Source organism: Centruroides vittatus, unplaced genomic scaffold, assembly GCF_030686945.1.
Source record: "Centruroides vittatus isolate TY-2023 unplaced genomic scaffold, ASM3068694v2 contig_602, whole genome shotgun sequence".
In the NCBI taxonomy this organism is placed as follows: domain Eukaryota; kingdom Metazoa; phylum Arthropoda; class Arachnida; order Scorpiones; family Buthidae; genus Centruroides; species Centruroides vittatus.
In genome coordinates, this window is record NW_027122368.1 from 755,929 (window position 1) to 777,413 (window position 21,485).

The 21,485-nt window shown below is 31.2% G+C and overlaps 1 protein-coding gene across 2 annotated transcripts in view; it reads left to right on the top strand.

Annotated features, from left to right (window-relative positions):
• The window catches only part of Cul1 (cullin 1), an 88,890-nt gene that overhangs the window by 28,643 nt on the left and 38,762 nt on the right, over positions 1-21,485 (top strand). For both annotated transcript variants that reach the window (XM_067275244.1, XM_067275243.1), the window contains exon 2: positions 20,367-20,563. In XM_067275244.1, coding sequence (XP_067131345.1) covers positions 20,397-20,563 — 167 coding nt within the window. In that variant the 5' untranslated portion in view covers positions 20,367-20,396. The remainder of the gene's footprint in view (positions 1-20,366; positions 20,564-21,485) is intronic.

Sequence of the window (21,485 nt, forward strand, 5' to 3'; positions counted from 1 at the left end):
CTACAACTTTTCTGATCCTCACATTGACCCCCACCAAAAAGTTTGTGTTACAAGCAAAAAAAAGCTCTTACTATTTTAGTACATTTTTTACATTTATTGTATATATGTTAATAATAATTTTTGTAACAGACGGATGAGTTAGATGATTCTTAGCAAGATTAGCAATATTTGGTTAAAAATTTGTAAGTCTTAGGTTTAAATCGCCTGGAAGTTCCACATTCAACTTATTTCTCTGTTTGGTTAAGATTGAATTATCAAAGGATTTACCATATCACAAAGTTTTGTATATTTTTGTGTTATATTTGTATTTGTCCAGCAATTGCTTGAATTTAAATTTTTAAAAAACAATTTTGCTTCAAGGTTAGCTAATAATTCAATAAATTCATATTTGCAAGTTGATGTCGACATTTTCAATTTGAGTGGAAAATGGTGCCATAATCCATTCTGGGATATCAATATTTTTTAAGTCTGCAAAACATTGTACCATTAAATTCATTGAAACAATATTCAAAAACATAATAATACATGTAGTTATATTTGTGATTTTTAGTTTCAATTTTTCCATTGACCTCCCAATAATGTTATATTGACCACTTTGGCAACCCCATATTTCTAGCATCCAAAACATAAGGTAATTTCTGGAATGCCCACGTATATATTCTTTGCAGGAATTTTTTTTATTTTTCCACTGAGTGGTGATGTAGTTGTCATTGCTTCTGAAAATGTGAGTGGAACTACAGTAATGTCAAAACAGTTGCACTTTGATATCAGCTTAAATGCCTATATGAATTTAAACTAAACATCACATGCTTACAAATTATAAAAGAAAGGGTGTTCATCAATCATATGTTATTCAGTGTTAAAATCACCATTAATAGCTATAAATGACATGACTTATTGTATTAGGTGGCAGAAAATTTTTTTTTGCAAGAGCAATAGTTACAGTACTGGCACATATTAAGTTTTTCAGTATTTGTGTTTGTTGAATTTCTAAGGCTGCTTTGTTATTTTGTTAATAATTATCCACTTCTTGATAAGAAATTACTGCTCAACTTCTTGGGAAAAAACAAAATAGTAGAGGCAAGAGGACATTCAGTATGTTACCAGAAAAATGTAAAATCTGAGAAAATCAATAGTAAATAATAACTAAATAGAATAGTTTATATGCTATAAATAGTAAGTGTATTATAATATATATGAATTGTTCTAATTCTGTATGATAATATATGTAAAATCTGTTCTGGTAGGCCTATAAATGACTCTATATTAAATAGACCAAACTTAAAAACAAGCACTTTCAAAAATTATGAGAGTCATCTGTATATATGGATAATACATTTTTCAAGCTCTTTTATTTTAGAATTATGCAGACATACAGTAGGATAGTGGAAATAATTGATCATATCAATATAGTGGAAATTAATTTCTAAAATGCAAGAATTTTCTGGGAAAGAACTGTTTGGAGGAAGACGTAGAGCCCCTCGATGTGGGTTCCTGTCCGTGGTGAGGGGACCTCCCAGAGATGGTTTAGTAACTTTCTTTACCATCCCTGGGATCTGAATGCCCACCCACGTGTTTGCTGTGCGTGGTGACCCATATGCCAGAAAGGGCCTGGTAGTTGAGGGGCAACATAACGTCCCCAACACACTACTTTGGCCCTTGCTTCAGATAAACGGGAGGCTCAAATCAGGCTCCGTTTGAGTCAATCGGCTGGTCTGCTGAGTCATTCTTGACCTCGGCCTGGAGTCAACTGATCGATGCAGACAGGGCGGACACATCAGACAAGGTGTGCTCTTCTTGACTGCATTGTGAGGGTGTATAGCTCCTGGGAAACCCTGTTGTGACGGTCTATGGGAGTCTCTCATGTGACGGCCTCCCCTTGTCGGGCCCCATGGTAGGTGGGGTCACTAGGAGCCGAAATATCATTCCTCAATCATGGATTCTAAAACCTCAAAAAATCCAGACACGCCTAAAAACACAAATGAAAACACTACCGGTCAGCCATCCTACTTGATAGTGCATGCTACTGGAGAAAAACCTCTGTCGAAATGCTTTCCTTTTTTGATTCAGAAATTATTTGAATCAACCATTGGGCACCTGAAGAAAACACAGAAATTGAGGTCGGGACCTACTGGTAGAAACTGCCTCACCTCAACAATCAGCAAAACTTTTAGCTATAAAGAATTTGGGAGAAATTGAATTCACAGTCGCACCACATGGAAGTTTGAATTCATCACGTGGTGTGATATCTGAGATTGATCTGATGTCTGAAGATGAATCAGATATTCAGATTCGGACTTTCAGACCAAGGTGTCACTGCTGTCCGACGCATCTCCATTAGTCGGGATGGCAAGTTGATTCCTACCAAACATCTTATTTTGACTTTTAATAAACTGACTTTTTTATCTGTTATTACAGCAGGGTATCTACGCTATCCAGTTTGCCTGTATGTTCCAAATCCACTGCGTTGCTTTAAATGCCAGCAATTTGGACATTCACAAACATCTTGCTGAGGGAAAAGCATATGCGCACAGTGTGGGACTGAAGGTCACGAGAGTACTGAATGTAAAAGTACCCCATGCTGTGTGAACTGTAAAGACACCCATCCTGCCTACTCCTGAAAATGCCCTGCATGGCAGAGAGAGAAAGAGATCCAGCAAGTGAAAACCATTAATAACCTACCATACCCAGAGGCTCGCCGCATGGTCACTTCAAGTGCACCACTGAAGCAGAAGACATATGCTGCTGTCTTGAAATCCACAAAGACTTGTGGAGTTCAAACAGATATCTTGGTCTCTCCAAGTGAATCCTTTACTCGCCGTGCGAAATGTTTAATACAGCCATCTACCCAAACACCAGAAAAGGAGAGCAAAAAGTCCAAAACACCCCTACCTAAAACAGGGGTAATAACAAGAAATGTGGGTTCAAAAAAGGCCAATAAAAACCCACTTAACAAGCAAAAAGTGAAAGTAGCCCTCTCTAAATCAGTTAAAAAATCAGACACTCAGTCTGAGTGAGTTCTCTGACTTCTCTGATGAAGAGACTAATATGGTTGTGACCCAACCAACCTCACCACCAAAAGGAAAATCCTCAGTGAAACTGAAGAGGGACACACTTGTGAAGAATGCTGCCTCAAACACATAATGGATTATAAAATAATCCAATGGAACTGTCGTGGTTTCCGCAAAAACTTCTTTGACATTAAACACCTGACATCATCTACCCCATCTCTCTGCATGGTACTCCAGGAAACACATCTCAAACCTGGAGAAAAAATTTCTTTAAAAGGATTTGATCTCTACTGCAAGGATGATGATAGCCACAACTGCGCCAGTGGAGGTGTGGGTATTCTGGTTTCAAACCGCATCTCTACGGGATGCGGTTTGAAACCAGTACAAATAACAAATGTCCTTACCGGTACAAATAACAACAGAGCTGCAAGCTGTGGCAGTCAGAATTTCAATTGGAGTAACTGTCACAGTTTGTTCCATATACTTGCCATCAGATGTCAGAGTCGATAAAGATGAATTGGATGCCTTGGTTGAACAGCTGCCAACTCCACTCCTTTTACTTGGTGATTTCAATGGCCACAATCCAATGTGGGGCAGTCCCGACATCAATCGTCGTGGCAGGGCCATTGAGAGATTTATAGGAAATCACCAACTGTATTTATTTAATACCAGAGAAGTGACATACTTCCATGCCCCAACAAGAACATTCACTGCCATTGATTTATCATTAGCTAGTCCAAACCTGTTTTCAGCATTTACATGGGAGGTAGGATCTAATTCACTCTCGAGTGACCACTTCCCAATATTTCTAAAATACTGAGGCAGAGAAAGCTGTGGAACACCCGTCCACCAAGCTGGAAACTGGAAACAGCTGACTGGCCTGCTATTTCCTCTATGGCCAACATTTTTGATGAAATGATTAATATTGCAGATATCAATGGTGCAGTTGAAGCTGTCATATCGAGTATTATTCATGTAGCTGAAAAAACAATGGGGAAAACATCAACCAGATATCCAAAGCATCTGAAACCATGGTGGGATGAGAATTGCGAGGCAGCATTTAAAAAACAAAAGAAAGCATGGGGGATTTTCAGAAGATACCCCACTGCTAACAATTTGGTTGCTTTTAAAAAAGCAAAGGCAAAGAGATTCTTGGAGGAAGTATGTATCTGGCATAACATCTTCCACCAGCTCAAAAGCAGTCTGGGATAAAATTCATAAAATTAATGGGAAATATGCTTCTCACTCCCTGTCCATGTTGGAAAATAATGGCACAATAATCAGTGATATACAAGGTATTGCTGATTTGTTAGGTGAGATGTTTTCCTCTTCATCCAGTAATATTATGTATACAAGGGATTTTCAGGTTTATAAAGCCCAAAGTGAAAAACAGTACTTAAACTTTCACTCCTCGTCTAATGAGGAATATAATGTGCCATTCAGCAGAATAGAACTATGTACAGCAATCTCTTGCTCGGGGAATACTGCTGTAGGCCCGGATAAAATCCACTACAGCATGATTAAAAGTCTTTCAGACAATTCCCTTAGTAATCTTCTGAATCTGTTTAACAGAATATGGACAGAACATACTTCTCCTGACTCTTGGAGGCTATCTATCATAATTCCCATTTCCAAGCCATTATTAATATTATAGCCATTTCTAGCCCAATTAATATTTGGCTTTAGTTGGACGATTGCTTCGAAATATTTATTTTTTGTGAATTATTTCAAAGTATTTTAAAAAAAACATGTAATTTTTTAAAACTAAGTTCTATTAACTATATTAATTAAATGGTAAAATTTTACCTATGTGCACCATCATGGCGGTGGCCGCAACTGTTTGTGCTCCCGACGGATTCCTCCCGGAGAGAAGCCGCTGGCATGCCACTGATTGTGTAACGTCACTAGATATTGATACATATTAGTTATTGATACATGGGTTCAAGAACCACTGTAAATAAATAACTAGTGATGTTAAACAATCGGCGGCCTGCCGGCGGCTTCTCTCTGGGAGGAATTCGTCGGGAGCACAAACAGTTGCAACTGCTGCCAAATTTGGTACTAAATGCAATATTCATGCTCAACTAGGATGCAAGTGCCGATTGGCTAGCATATTTTGGATGATCACTCCTCAACGTATTATCGTCACTTTGCCCAACTAGATGATAGCAGTATTCATAATGACTGGTCAATTTGATAAATTATTGAAATTTATTACAATGCCCGATTTTGTTGGTCATTATTTATAATGCCCATATTAATCACTTTGTCCATAACATACATACATATATATATATATATATATATATATTAAAAGCACAATGTTCTGTCACCACCTCATACAAATAATGCGAATTTAAAAATAAATTTGATTTACAATTTGAAAATTTCAAAACAACTTTTAAATGGTTTTTAAAGACATTGTTTTAATTTTCAATTGATTTGATTTTAATTTTAATTAATCAATTTTGATTATATTTAATTTTAGTTTTGGTGTAAAGTTGCTATCTAGTATTGATATCTGCAGGGTTCCAACATTTTTATTAAGGAAAAAAAAGGGTTCCTTCATAAAAAAGTAAGTTGGGAACCTCAGCATTAGGGGATTGTCAATTAAATGTTGCCATGCTAGTGGTAATGTTTCATTTTTATTACTGTTATATATATGTCCTTTTCTTGTTGGTACAGAATATTTAAAGTTTTTCTAGGGTTCTTATCTTAACTTTCAATCATTGTAAACTCTTATAATTTCGGTCTCTCCCGTAATGGGGTGTCACCGCTATGCTAATAAAAATTTTCTGGATAAGTAAGGAAGGTGATCTATTGTGGCTTAGTAGAAAAGTTCCAGTTTTTTGAGGAATTTGCACTTAAGGTCCTTGAAAACATTCATATTGAATAATTCTATAATAATTTAATAAGATAACTAATAATTTATCTAGTTCTTTAATACTACTTCCAGCAATTATTTTCTTAAAAGCAAATGTTTAATCATCAGTTCTCTTCATTGGCTGTCATCAGATACACAAAAAGAAAGAAGAATTCAAAAGAATTTGTTTGATATCTGCCAATATAAATTTCCAAATGTATAGACCACTCCATTATCATTAGCTATGTTAAAATTCTAACAAATGTTTGGAAACTCTTTCAAATTCTTTTTTCTGCTTTTATAATTGAAAAGAACTGATGATGATGCTGAAAATGTTTGTTTTTTAAAAAATAATTTATGTAATAATTTTGTAACCTCTGACCTTGACCAGTTGACTCAAGAAATCTTGTTTCAGCATTGGAACATTTTTGAAACTAGATGTTGCTAGTTGTTATAATTTTTATATTAAAACTAACTATTGAAATATAATTTTTTGGTTATTATATTTATTAATATATCTATTTTGTTTGTGCAAAATAAAAAAAAATCATTTCAGACAATACAATAGCCACAATTATTTTTTTCAAAAATGTGTAATTTTTGTTAGGCTTAACATTGACAAAAATTCAACATGTCACATGCAATAGAGAAAATGTTGATCATCCAATATGTTAAAGCACTAGGTAAATTATTACTTAAGTTCCTGTTTCTGGCAATTAAGTTTCTTCTTGACAGGTTCCTTTTTGAAATGTTTTTACAAAGTTCCTTTGCCATCAAGTTACTTTTTGATGTTTCATGATCTTGTGCCATTTTTCTCAAGTGGATTGACTCTGAACTTCTGTGGAAAAACTCCTTCAACTTGTTTCTGTCCCACCTCTTCATATCTCTTGGAGAAAGCCTGAGTAGTGCCACTCACTTTGTATTGATTAAGGTGCACCTTTCTGAAGAGAACAACTATCTTCAGTTTATGGATCTAAACTTTCCCTCCTCCTAATGGACATCGTAACACAAGAACCTCATTGCAGAGATTTTCTAAAGATCTTCACTAAAGATTTTCTTCAATATGACGAGTGATCAAACAAAAGAACTGATTCTTGCAGAAAATTGACATTCTGCCAGGAAGAATACAACTTCTGGTTACAAGTTGTTAGCACAAACAGAATATTTACATAGCCATAGTCAAATAGCAAATATAATATATCAATAGCTTGCATTATTAGACACTCGTACCATAGTACGAATATACTCCATAGACAGTATTAAAAAATGACATACATAAAACAATATAACAGAGCCATAATTACAGATAAAACAGTTCATCACAATAGACCTGACATTACTTTCATTGTAAATGCAATAAGATTACTTATATAATTGATATCTTCATTCCAAACACTCGTAACATGAAAAATGCTGATACTGAAAAATCAACAAATACACTCACTCATAAAATAAGGCAACTGTGTTTGTTGTGGCTGTTGTCCTCTCTTCCATTGGTGTCATTCCACATACATTACACAAAAATTTAAAAACATTAAATAAAGACATATGCATGACACTACAGAAAGCCATGATATTTGAACACATGTAACATTGTTAAGATCACTTCAATTGTTAAGAAGTTTTTTAGATATGGACGCACTCATCAAATAACACAGAAGCTTAATGTTACACTTGTTTGGGTAGCGATGCCTTGACTTTAGTCTGGCATAGCACTTGGCACCAGTATCAGCTGAGCATGACATTTTCAAAAAATAGTAATAAAGCTTTTTATCCACTTAAATTAATACTTATTAAAATAATACTGAAATATGGTAAGTACGAGGGACATTCTAAAAGAAAATAATGTTTTGATCTGATGAGCCATGCAGTTCTCCCACCACCCCCACTGCCGTGTCATAGACTTTCCCATTTTTTCGCATCAGTCTGATGCTAACAGTGAGTCGCAATGGTTGTTTACTGTTTATAGTGTGACAAAATTAAACATCCTGCCAAGTGTGAGGTTCATAGTGTAATATGCTTTTTGAATATGAAAAAAGTTTGCCCTATTGAAATTTACAGAGGAGACCATAAATGCAGCGGCCTATTGTCAGACCCTTCACCAACTATGCCACACCATTCAAAACAAGTGGCAAGGATTGTTGTCCAGAGGCATTGTGCTTCTTCAGGATAATGAACTGCCGAATTATTGGGCTATAAGCTTGATACCGCTATTAAAGCAGCTGAGGTAGACAAATCAAGAATACTTTAGAGCAAAAGAAGTACTACAACGCATCTTGAAAATGAACTAGAAATCTTCGACACAGGGCCGTGATGTAGATTTTCTCAGTATGATGAAAGTCTTCAAAATGCTGTCTCTTAAATGCTGCTTATGGCACCCCTTAAACGCTGCTCCCTTACAGTGTCGCCTGATGTGGCCGCCTCTCTACATTATAGCACGGCACGGCCTGCTTCGACACTGTGGGTGAAAAAAAACAACATTTGTCTTCCCTTAAATGCATTAAAGACAATTCCACCCACATCCATTGAATTGGAAAGGGCATTTTCAGTAACAGAACTTTTCATTATTAAAATAATAACCAGATTAGGTGATTGGAATATTGACCATATCTGGTTTTCAAAATCTTATTATAAAAAATTTACAATAATGTTTTGTATTATGTTTTATTTAAAAAACGAAAATTACCTTCTAAGTTAGAAGTTTGATCTAAGTTTATTTTTTCTTTAAATTTTCAACTCAATTCAAAGGCATTTTTTTGTAAGCAGTTTCCAACAAACTTTAATACGTTTTTTTCTATTTGTGATGAAAATTTCTACATAATTCAAAAGATTCAAAGGTATTTTTAATATATATTTTACACAGCATTATTAATATTATGATTTTGGAGGTTGCAAAACATATTAAATTACGTTTAAAAATGAAAAATAATTATATCATTCAATTTCAAAGATATTTTTTATATTTTAAAAATAATTAATTATATCCCGGGATCCCAGGAAACAGATCACTTTTTTTCCGGAATTCCAGGACAAGCAAAAGACTGGAAAATGAGAAACCCTAGCTCCAAGTGATTGCCATGTTTTTCCCAAATTGAAGGGTTTTTTTGGCTGGGAACCACTATGGAAGTGACAATGAACTGAAAGAGGCTGTTAATGACTGGTTCAAGAACTTGGTGGTAACAGTGTGTACAGAAGGCATAGAAAAACTGGTGATAAGTTATTTTGACAAATGTTTAAATTTGTATGGTGACATGCAGAAAAATAGCTAAGGTATCATGTGTGTTGTAAAATGAGTTTTGTTTCATTATCTTAAATAAAAATATCTAGAGAGACAAATGTTCTTTACTTTTAGAATAACCTTTGTATTAAAATGAAGTTTTTTTATTAAATATTAATATTGAATATTAATGACAAATGGTAAATTTTTTTTTGCATTATTACTATTTAAAGGTTCTCAAGTTTTTTTTTAACTTAAATTTATCTTTGTATACTAGTACATTTATCAATTAACAGGACTTATTATACTGGAAAATTATGGATGCAGATATTTAGTCTTACAGATCAGAAATAATATTTTTTATTTAGTTCACTCGAACACATACACTTTAAGTTTGTGTTTCGGACTTGTTTGTCCCTCCTCAGTAGGCATTCATAAAGCACTTTCTACAATCTGCATCCATAATTTTCCGGTATAATAAGTCCTGTTAATTGATAAATGTACTAGTATACAAAGATAAATTTAAGTTATAATAAAGGACACAAAGGCATAATAATTGGAGTTCTCAAGTTGTTATCAGACTGCTAAGTTGAGTTAACTTACATGTAGATTTTTAGACTGGTTTATCAAGTGTTGATGGTTCAAATTTGTGAACATGTTTCTATCATTAATGTTTGAGGGTTCAATTTAACAGCAAATATGTTAAAATTAAAAAGTACAGAGATACATGTATTTTATTGTAAATGCAACATTTATAATTAAATTATTAGTAAAAAGAAAAGTTTTCATTTTTTAACATTTTGAAGTTTCAAAATTAAAAATAATATCTAAATTATTTACTGAGCATTTTGCAGATAATCAGTAAGGACATTTTTTATTATTGCTCTTTATTTATATCTGTGAATTGGCCTTTCTGATAATTTGACCCAGTTTTACAATCAATGAGGTCAAATCTTCACATAGTTACTATTATAAAACTCATAAGTTAGATGCTAACATTGTAATTCAGAACATGTTAGTTCTCAATATTTTTTTATTTATTGTCAAATAATGTATAAAGTACTATCATTGAATGTAATTAGCCTAGTTTTACTAACTGTGCTCATAAACCTGTCCTATCAGAATTTTGAAATACATGCAAATTAGTTTTTCAATATATTCTTTGCTTAATTACATTCATTAGCAAAAATGTCACACTATTATAGTAGCATAATCTCTGTTGCATGGTATAACATAACATTGAAATTTGTATTTATGCAAAATTGATGAATATGAATTGTTATTCAACAACCTGTTACTTTTTAACTGTTATTTTAAAAAAGCAAGAACAAGTTGTTATTTTAGAATAAAAATAACATTCTATACAAAGTACAGTACATCCCATGATATATGTTACTGTATAAGTAAAAGAACTGGAGAACAGTCAGAATAAGAAATTGTAGAAAAAGAGAAAAAAACACTATAACTCATTAAGCTACTTCCTGCCAACTTGGGAAACCTAGGGGCCATATTCTGGTCATCATCTCTCCTTTCTGAGAGAAAGTGTCTATGTCACAAGCCAGTCACTGATTGGCTAATCGTTTGTCTATGTTTCGAGAGATCATCGCGTCTCTCCAAACAACTGGATGACTTTTTCTCTCGAAGATTCTCTCATCTCACAGAGATGAACGGATAGTTGTCTTTTCGTTTTTTGCTTCAATTTCATTATATACAATATGGATGACTGGATGCTACTTGCACTGTACAATCGTATTAGAGAATGTTCTCTATCCTGGGAAAGAATATTTTGAGAGAGAAAATGTTTCTGATTTTTTTTCCAGTGCCTACTTGGGAATGCCACTGATTCCATTTTTTGTAATTATCCTACATCAGTTACTGAACTATTGAATATGATGTTAATCTTATCTGTGTCTCTAAGTATTTTTCAAAATATTACTATCTAATTTCTTCTTAACTAAGTATGCACTCTTTTCTAACTTATACTAGGTTCGCACACAATCCACGACTCACTTTGATTTCAATTTACCTATAATCTGATTGTGACTGTTGCTGTTCACACAGGCAGTCCGCTTGAGAAAGAATTCGGCTATTACATGCAATGATAAAACTGACATAACTATGCGATAAGTCATGAACACCAATGAACAAAATGGAAGTTTTGGTTAGAAATAAATACAGTACTTTTCTTGTCATATATCTTACAATAGACACTGTATTTGGAGAGACAATGACATCTATCTTTTTTATTTCTCTGTTGATAGCCTGACACATGTTTCTCAGCTATCTTGTATTTTCTCGCGTGTGTGGTATTCTGGGATCTCTCTTACGACTGGATCTAGTTTCAAGAACTGTCTTGAGTTGATCGCAATTGAACCTATTTCAGTCGAGATTGAAATGGTTGAGGGAGGTCACACCAAGGCGTAGTTGCCGACCTTGGTCACAATCTAGATTGAAATGCTCGGTACGAACAGGGTATTAAGTTATTAAAGTTTTTATTTGTTAAGAGGCAATTTGACATTATAATCTGTAAAAACATTATATAAAAAACGTAACTTCATCAGAATTACATGCTTTATTTGAACGTGTACAATCTTTATCATGTGGTCTATAATTATGTACTCTGCATTTTCAAAAATTTTACAATTCCATTGGTTAAAATTCTATATTGTGTTGTGCTCACAGATAACCTGAACATGTATAATCAACATAGTAGAATAGTGACGTCATTAACAAAGATGAATTTGTTAAGTGACTAGAATCACCTCTGTCTCTGAGAAACAAAATTTGTCTCTCGTTTTGACGTCATTTGTTTCCAAAAGAAGAGACGAGAGATTAGTGACCAGAATATGGCCCCAGGTGTTCGAGGTTGGAAACAGTATTTTTAGTGGGTGATTTGTCCCGGATATGTTGAATCACATCTCTTATTATCTGTTTTCAACCTAGCCGAATACGTGGTGGAGCGTGATTAAAAATGTTCTCTTAGTGCTCACAGTGGAAAATGTCAAAAATAAAACAAAACTAGACTTTAGCCAGAAGCTGTCCATCCAATGTCAATGATTGCACAAAACCATCAATCGTTTTGAAGCCATTGCACAGCACTAGTAACAGTTGTTAGTTTTAACAGTTATTTTTAAATAACAATAACAACTTGCTACTGTTATCTACAAGTAATTATTTTACCCATCACTAATACGAATGGATTTAAAAAATCTGAACAGTTCAGTCCTATACTTTGTGCAAATTTGAGTTGTTTGTAAAGTTTGTATGATATTAAAGCTGTCAATTCATTCATGATCTCTTAATGATTTAATTTTGTTACATTTGTTTTACATAAAGTTTCATAATAATAAAATCAAAAATAATGCAAGTTTTATTAAATCAACTAAAAATAGCTTAATGAAGCAATAATAACAATTACATAGCATTTTTAAACCCATTATCAGGTTATGGACATTTCAACTAGTTATGATAACATTACCATAGATTTGCTTGTGCAAGTTAAAAAGGGGAATAAAGTGGGTTTTACAAGAATAAAATAGCACATACTTGCAAAGTAAGTAAAATAAATTGAAATTTCTCTAGGTAAAATATATCTGATTTTAAATTTTTATCTTTTAGGTTGATTATCTTTTTCTTAGCATTCAGAAGAACCTTGCAGTTTAGAACATTTATCATGTTATGATCAAGACTTCTGTTTTGAATCCAAATAGATTTGGTTTCACACTTTTGTTATATGAGCAGAAATAGTGGTTTTGTTTAATAAATTTTACTATTATATTGTACAAATTTACCTGTTTATATATATATATATATATATATAGACAGACAGGTCTTTACACATTGAAAAATGTGTTTGAGTTAATAATTTGCAATTTAAAATTGGTGCATAGCCCACTCCATCATATAACCTGTGTTCACCTTTCAAGGTATTTTCATACAAACAATTTAATTATAGTTAAGTAGAAATATTGGATTAGAGTAAACTATTTTGCAGGTGTCATGAATGAACTAGCTTTCAAAAGATATACTGAAAATAATCGAAATCTATTTTTATTACTTGTAGGTGCAGTTTTTAGCATTAAAAAATTAATGAAAAAAGTTACTATAACATTAGAAAAGAAAGAAAATAGTCTATAATGTAGATTAAAAAATTATTTGTAAAATGTGTTATAAAAACAATTAGTTTGATTCAAAATTTTAAATTAATTTATAATTGATTGTGTATAAAACTGAATGAGATGATAAAACTTGAATGCTTTTGAATTAAATGATATGTCATGTAACTGTTATGTGACTCAATGGAAGAATTATTTTTTAAAGATCTGGCAAATAAGATGGATGCTCATTGATGTGATTAGCTAAATTAGTCTGGATATCAATCATCATCATTCACACTTTCTCTGCCTTCCAAAAATTTTCTGTGCCATTCAAAAACACATTTATGTATGAGACATTCTTTACTGTAAGCTTTAGTCAATAATTAAAAAGTTTCTGTTGAGGATTTCTTTAGTTTCACAAGAACCTTGATAACTCATCATTCACTCCTGTGCGCCAACATTTTTTGATTGAGGTAACGAAACATCTATATTTGAACATACGTTTACTTGTTCTGAGTAAAGTGATGGAGTTGAGTCTTGTCTCATGGTGGCAGGTTAGAACATGTTCTAGAACCATCTCTGTTTTACTTCCCTCCCACTTTCCATTCCCAAGCTGTGTAGGGTTAGTCTTGTTTTTTGGTGTCGAATCTGACCTCACACCCAAAATTTTCTAAGAAATAATAATAAAAGATGAGTGTCTTTAAACATGGAACACGAATGAACTCCAAAATATTTATTTTATAAAAAAGTTTTTGTTTGCATGTGTATTTATGTATGTGTTCATGTTATGTTTGTGTTTGAACTGCATAGCCTGAAGACATCATCAGTACAGTGTCCAAAGTACTAGTGAGTTTTTCTATTATTAAAGTTAATGTAACATTGAAAGACAGTTGTTTTCTCTTATTACTGTTAGTTATCCATATGGATTTAAGGTAAAAATTAGCAGTTTCTTTAAATTTTATTAAAATTTTTTGTTTCATTGGAATGCAATTTGAAAATATTAATAAATATTTCCCATAAATTCCCACTGTTGTCTGTCCATCTGTCTTTCCGTAATCTTGAGAATAGAGGTAGGTAGATGAAATATGAGACCAGATACGAAAACCTTAGGGGCAGGAGGCCCCGATTTAAGTATATGCAAGCTTTCGATACAAACCGGAAGTCATATTATTTCAATTCAAAAATTTTCCCCTGAAAGATGTTAGATAGATGACTGATACAACTCTGTTGTTAAAGGAAAAGTATGATATACAGGAGCAGCCACTACTAATTTGAGGTGGAGAGCATATATTGTAAATTTAATAAATTAACAATATGATTAAAAATTGCAGCCTGACATTTTGACATCACAGTAAATAATTGCTCATTTACTGTTTGAGATTGTTCAAATGATGTTTTAATTATCTCCATCTGACAATTTTGTGATTTTTAATTTCAAGATTACTTATAGTAGTACTTTATTATACACAAGTCACATTGAGAAATGTGAAACAATCTTTATTGATATTGTTTGCCTGGGTGAGCAGTAATATGTCACAAATCAAGCATTATAAGTGATTTATTGTTGAGAAAAGAAAAAAAAAAATATGATGAAAAGTACAGTAAAGTGTAATAAAGAAATTAACTAAACTAAACTAAAAATAAAATAATAATAAAATAAAATCAGTTTGCATTTAAGTGGAGAAACTCTTGGATAAATTAGAATCGCTTGTTAAAACTATCCACGTTTGAGAGTTTGTTCAGTCTGGACTGAAGGAACTGTCTTTCAAGCATAGTGTTGGTGAGTTGCTTGACACGGCTAAGAAACTTATATTTGAAACAGTTACATAAAAGTTGAAAATTTCTGATGGGATGAGAGGAGTTGAGTGTAACTGCTGACATGTTGACAAAAGGAAATGACAATTTGTTTAAATCTGTACTGGCCCAGGCATGCAGTTGCAGCAGAGGCAATCAAAGAGCAAGGTAACATGGTGCCATCTTGTGGGGATGAGGAACCTAAATCTGGTTCTTTTTTCTTTGAACTTGGATAACTTTTCCTTAGTTCAATTGAAATTTACGAAACTCCGCAAAAATATGAAGAATCTGTTTGGCTTTATATTCCAAAAATCCACCCAAAAATGTCAAAATACTTTTTTGTTATTAAGCGTCAGAGGCAAAAGTTGATATTTTCATTTTTTGAATATATCTTTTCTCAGAGTTAATTATATTTTGCAAGTAATAATTTATGCACATGCCAGGGTTCTACTGAGCATTTTGACACCAAAATCATCAAAATCTAACATGCAAATTTTTTTAAAAGTTGGACACAAAAGTGCAAAACTTACTTCAGAAGCCTGAGCTTGCTTACTGCTAGCCCAGGCTAAATATATTCCATTATAATCAATCCACTGGAATAACTCAACACATCCTATAGAAAAATTCATTCAACAAAAATGTTAGACTTTAAGAGGGCCACAAGATCAAGATAGGACTATTGGTTTCGTCATAGACAGTACGAGAATTGGTCAACTTAATTTTTGTAAATGGGAACCCACATTTTTTTTCGCATATTATTCTATTATTTCGCATTAGAAACTAACAAACTTTTATCTAAAACATTATTTTGAGAGATGTGCTTATCAGAAATTATGATAATTTGAAGTTTTATGCAGCTGCCACACTGTACACATGAATCTGTGGATATCTGTTAAGTTCATTGAAAAAAGAAACAAAAATCCTAAAAAATTATTAGGAAACTTCAATTATTATTTTTCTTCAAATAATGGACAGATATAAAAGTGGTGCCACTGCATGATAAAGCTAATCAAGCTTGTGATAAAGAGAAGACATTAATCTTGATTCCAACCAGTAGTAATGTTTTCCTAACAATTTTTTTTTAACATTTTCTTCCAAAATGGACTGCCCTGTATAAAACAGGTCTAATTAAGATTCTTTTTGTCATTTGTATGCATTTATCTAATTTAAGATTAGGATTAAGCAAGGTTATGATGGGTACTTTGGACTCTAACAAATAGCCAAATTAATGAGTTTTTGTAATTACTTGATAAAAATTTCTTTTTTTTATGAAGTAATTACAAAAACTCATTAATTTGGCTTTGTTAGAAATTCAACCTTTGGATTTTGTTGTATACATATTCCTGTTTGTTTATTTATTTATTCTTAAGATTTGTTCTTATTTATTAAATAAAAAAACCTTACATTAGAGTAAGATATATAAGATTTCATCAATTATAAAGTATAGTGTCATAACATTGATTTTGTAATTTAACTCTCTTTTTTTAGTTCAAATTTGAGTTTGATATTAATGTATCATATGTATTTTATAAAATAAATTGCTTCCTAACAATTTTAATTTGAAACTTAAATGATTTATATTGTGTTTACATACATCTCTATTATAATAAACTTAAATACCCTTTATTGCAAAATTCAATTTAGTAACATTTATAAAAGTATTGCAAGGTCAGCAAAACCTCAGTTTCTATATTAAATTAGGGTCAGGGTTTTGTAATGTTGATTAAAATGGGCCATTTGTTGTTGTTGTCCTAAAAAGGCATTGGAATAAAACATTTATCATTATTATATATTAACATTCAAAGATTGATCTTGAAATGTGAAAATTCGTTTTCAATCCTAAACAGTGTGTTTTTGATTATAATTAATAAATATTAATTGTTCAATTCCTTGAACTATAATAAACTAAATATATATAAGTACAGTCTTATTTTGTAGAAGTGTAAAATCTCTAATTTTATAAATGTTTCGAGTGTTAAAGATATAGGGTAGATGTACCAGTTCTGGCCAGAAAACAAATTTAACTTAAAAATATAATCACCACATATTCAAATCTGTCCAATGAAACAAACTTTTATTGTTAACTGTTCACACAGTTAACAATAAAAGTTTGTTTCATTTGTGATTATATTTTTAAGTTAAATTTGTTTTCTGGCCAAAACTGGTACATCTACCCTATTCGTCATCAGAGTGTAATTTTATTTTTAGTTTATTACATGATAATCTGTAAGATACAAAAAATGATGGGCATTTTCATGACAGACAAATTTAAAAAAAAATTTAACACTTAACAGAAGTTACAGAAATTATATAAGGAGTTTTCAGCTCGGTCTTTGATTTAGTCTTAATTTGCATTGTTTGATTGACTAAATTTGAGTTTTCGTTCATATCGTGTGTGTGTTTCTGTACAGTGAAACCTTCATTAATGGACACTCCCGAATAGCAGGCACCTCTACACTTAATGGACATTTTTACAATCTCCAGACTCTTCAAATAGGATGTCCATTATATTTATCTGTAAATAAAGAGACACTAAATAACAGATGTCGTTATCCATAAGCTACTTTATGAAAATGTAATGTCCTACCTTTGATATTCTAAAAGAATTAATTATGTACGAAACATTTTAAAAATGAAAACAAAGAATCTGTTCAAATACTTTTTGAGATGACAAATTTTGATCATAGATGTCAAATAAAGACTGGCTTAAAATAGGAATAGGGGAGGAGGGCAGGTTATAAGAAGTCGAATAATAATCTTTATCTGTTAGAGAAGTTTAATCTGGTTACATTGTCAATCATCGTTTATCATTATACATATTAATGTTATTAAACTGCTGTCATGTTGCTGGAATTAAGCTTATGATAACATAAAACTATAAACTTTTCCAAAGTTATTCATTCATTTGACAAGAACTGTAGTATAGTAATAATGAAAGAAACTTAAGATCATAAATAATATCACATCATAAATGTGAGAAAACTGAATATCTTTCCATACTTTAAAGTGGTTGCCTTCGTAATGTGACCTTAGAACTTAAACCAACAAACACTTGTGGTAACAATTTTAACAGCTTTGTGGTGGTTATTGTGTAATTTTTAATAAATCGGTTACTGAAAAAAGCAAAAATGTTTGACAAGTTACACCTACTTGATAACTACAAAGCAGACAAATTCCTGTACTAATTTTTATTATTCACTTAGATCATAAATGGCATTATAAATGTAACAATTCCGAATATTTTTCTGACCCCTTCCAAGTGGCTAGCAAATTGCCTTTGTAACTTGACATTCAAATGAGATTCAATTAATTAAAATGAGATATTTACAGCTGAAAAAATAATATATTGTAAATATACTTTAATTATATATCATATGTATTGTATACTTTCAGGTATATTCACATTTCTAATGCAAATTTGATGTTTTTGTAATCCATTGTACTCTTCAACTTGTAGTGACCAGGTTAAAATAAAATATGGCTGCCGGCATGTATTTTTGTAGAGTGGACAAACTTCTCAGTTCTAATGGTGTCTGCTATTTGGAGATTATTCTGTATTGCATTATATTCGGAGATAAATTTCTTGTTTTTATGGAATTGAATGCTTTGAGGATTTAAGCCATTTGATCAAATCCAAGCAAATTTTGTTTTGTTATGAAATCAATCCATAAAATGCCTTCCACAAAATAAAATATTCAAAGAAATAATTTAGAGATTTTTAGATTTATTTATTCATTTTCAGAAGATATATCTACACAATTAGAAATTAAAAGTTGTGACATAATTTTCTGATCTAAATATATACTTGAGAATATAATTTTTTTTTCTGATAATGAGTAAATAAACTAAGTGTGAGTATTGTAATTTGTCATTTTAAGTCTATAGAAAGCATTTTATTATAAAAATTAACTTTCATTTTCTAAAGGATTTGTTTATATATCTGACATAATAAATATTATATGTAAGTTTTAATATACAGGCTCAGTCAAAAACTTTCACGTTTTTTCCCTTTTAAATTGGCTGCATGGTTTGTGTCAAAAAATATTATCAAATGAAAATAGATATCAAAGTTTTAAACAGTTGGTGTGCATTATTTGTAACACTGTACACAAATGCCATGATCAAATTGATGGCGTACTTCCTCTGTCAAATGTTTGTTGATCTGCACTACCTGTCCCTTACATTTTTAGCACTTTCATAAATTTTTTTCCCTTTTCTGTTTTTGGTATGTCAAAATTTGTACATGTACAGTATATAGAAACTTTATCATGTGATTCATATTTGTAACAGATGAATTTAAGATAAAATGTTGAAGTTGTTTACATACACAGACAAGATTAGTTAAAGTGAGGACCAGTTTTGAAAGTTCATTTTCCCCTGTTTAGTATAAATAGTACAATAAATAATTTATGCTTTCTGTATTAACATATTATTTTTCCAATGAAAAATTCCTTTCTTTGTTTAAATAAATTCTATTATTATTTTCATAGAATTATTTGAAGATGTGGCATGACCACGAACCCTTTTGACCAAATTACATTTAATTGTTAATTAGCCATGTTATAGCCCAAATGTAATCTGGCAATAGATATTTACTATTTCAAAATTTGATAATTTCATTTTACTTCTTTACTCGTTATTTAATTGTATTTTTATTGTAGTGTGTATTTTGTTTGATAGAAACTAATTTCACAAAATTCAAAGCATGTTTTTCTCATTCTGAAAGACATTTTCTTGTCAAACAAATGCATGTAGTATTTTCCAATAAAGTTATGAAGAGATTAATTTTTTTCTTGAGTTTCCAGTTTTTTGATTGCATCAGAACAGTAACTGAATTTTTTCATTTAAATCATTAAAATAATTGTGATAGAAATCCTATTTTTTCCCTGTAAAGATCAAGATACTGAAATAAGGTTAATGATTTTGGTTGACCTTGATTAAAAGGGGAGTAGGATATCTTTTAGTAGCATTTGTCACTATAGTAACATAATAAAATGTTCTTGATTTATTAATGAATTCAAAATACTTAATTTTAATATTTTTATGAAATATAAAATTATTAATTATATGAGTAATTTAAAAAGCTTGATATTTATATATGACGAGTTGATATTTAAAGAGACCATCTGTGCAATTCTGTAATTATTGTAAACAGAACGTTTTTATTCAAATTTTATTTGCAGTCAATGTTGACCTTTCGTTTATGTCGACACACTCGGGGAGTTACTTTACCGACCATAAATAACTAGTGTAAATACAAAAGCATATGAAATAACTTATTTGTTTTTAACATAATGTTTTAAAAATTTAACTAGTTTTTCAAACAACATATTAAAAATTGTTTAATATAATTTTTTTAAAACTTTGTTTATTTTTTCTTACAGATATAGAATTTTATAAGTTGTAAAATAACAATGGCTTTACCAGGACCATCTCCAACCTCCAACTCTCGCCAGGGAACTCACGGTTTAAAACAGATTGACTTGGACCAAATTTGGGGTGACTTGAAAGATGGCATTGAGCAAGTTTATACAAATAAACATCAAAATATGTCGAAGACTAGATATATGGAATTATATACGTATCCTTTATGTAATGTTTGTTTGAATGTCTCAAAACTACAGAAAAATTAATGTTTTCGGTTGTTTTGCAGGGATGTAGACAATTAAACACAGTCTACAACTGCTAAATTATTTTGGGACATATTAAGGTTAATTTTTAATTTATTTACAGAATTTGTCTTAAAGATAAGTAATTGTGCCCGACTGATCTGTATAAATCTTAATAATTATGAATTAATTTGAAGCAAATTAAATACTTTAGGGAATTCCTAAAGAAAAGATACATTTGAAATAGAATTCAAACCCTCAACTGTTGCAGATCCAGCTCTTTCTAGCCTTGGCTTCCAGGTTTATGTTAGATTCTACAGGTATTTCTACTAATTTATTGTCATGCTGATATCTGGTAGTTTTCATTTATTGTGTGTTTGGAAATGAAAATCAGACAGAAGTCCGGATGAAAGTGTGATAATATACTTATCCAATATGCAAGATTGTTGGCTTGACTCTTGTTTGAGAAAAATGATTGAATAAAAACCAAGTAATGCTTTAATAGAATTTAAATCAAATTAAATATGAGTATTAACACTTGTGAGCAAGGAGTGCATCTCTGGATATTTAAAAATAGTTTGAAGTGGAACTTTAGTTTTTAGTGTATGAAGAATAGAAGTGCTACAGTTTAGTAGAAAAGTTAGATTGCAGAATTTTATAATTATTTAATTTAAAAATTAATTTCTAATTATTACCTTTTCACAGAATGGCAGCACTACCTACATTTAAACTAAATTTTGTTAATTAATTACTCAGTTATTCTTAATATAGCCCAGGTAGTTTTATATTTGTTTGGTAATGGATTCTGGCTTTAGTTATGTTATATTGTTAAAATTTTTAAAATTATTTCTAATCAGAAATATTATATATAGATTAGAATTATGGATGATTCTG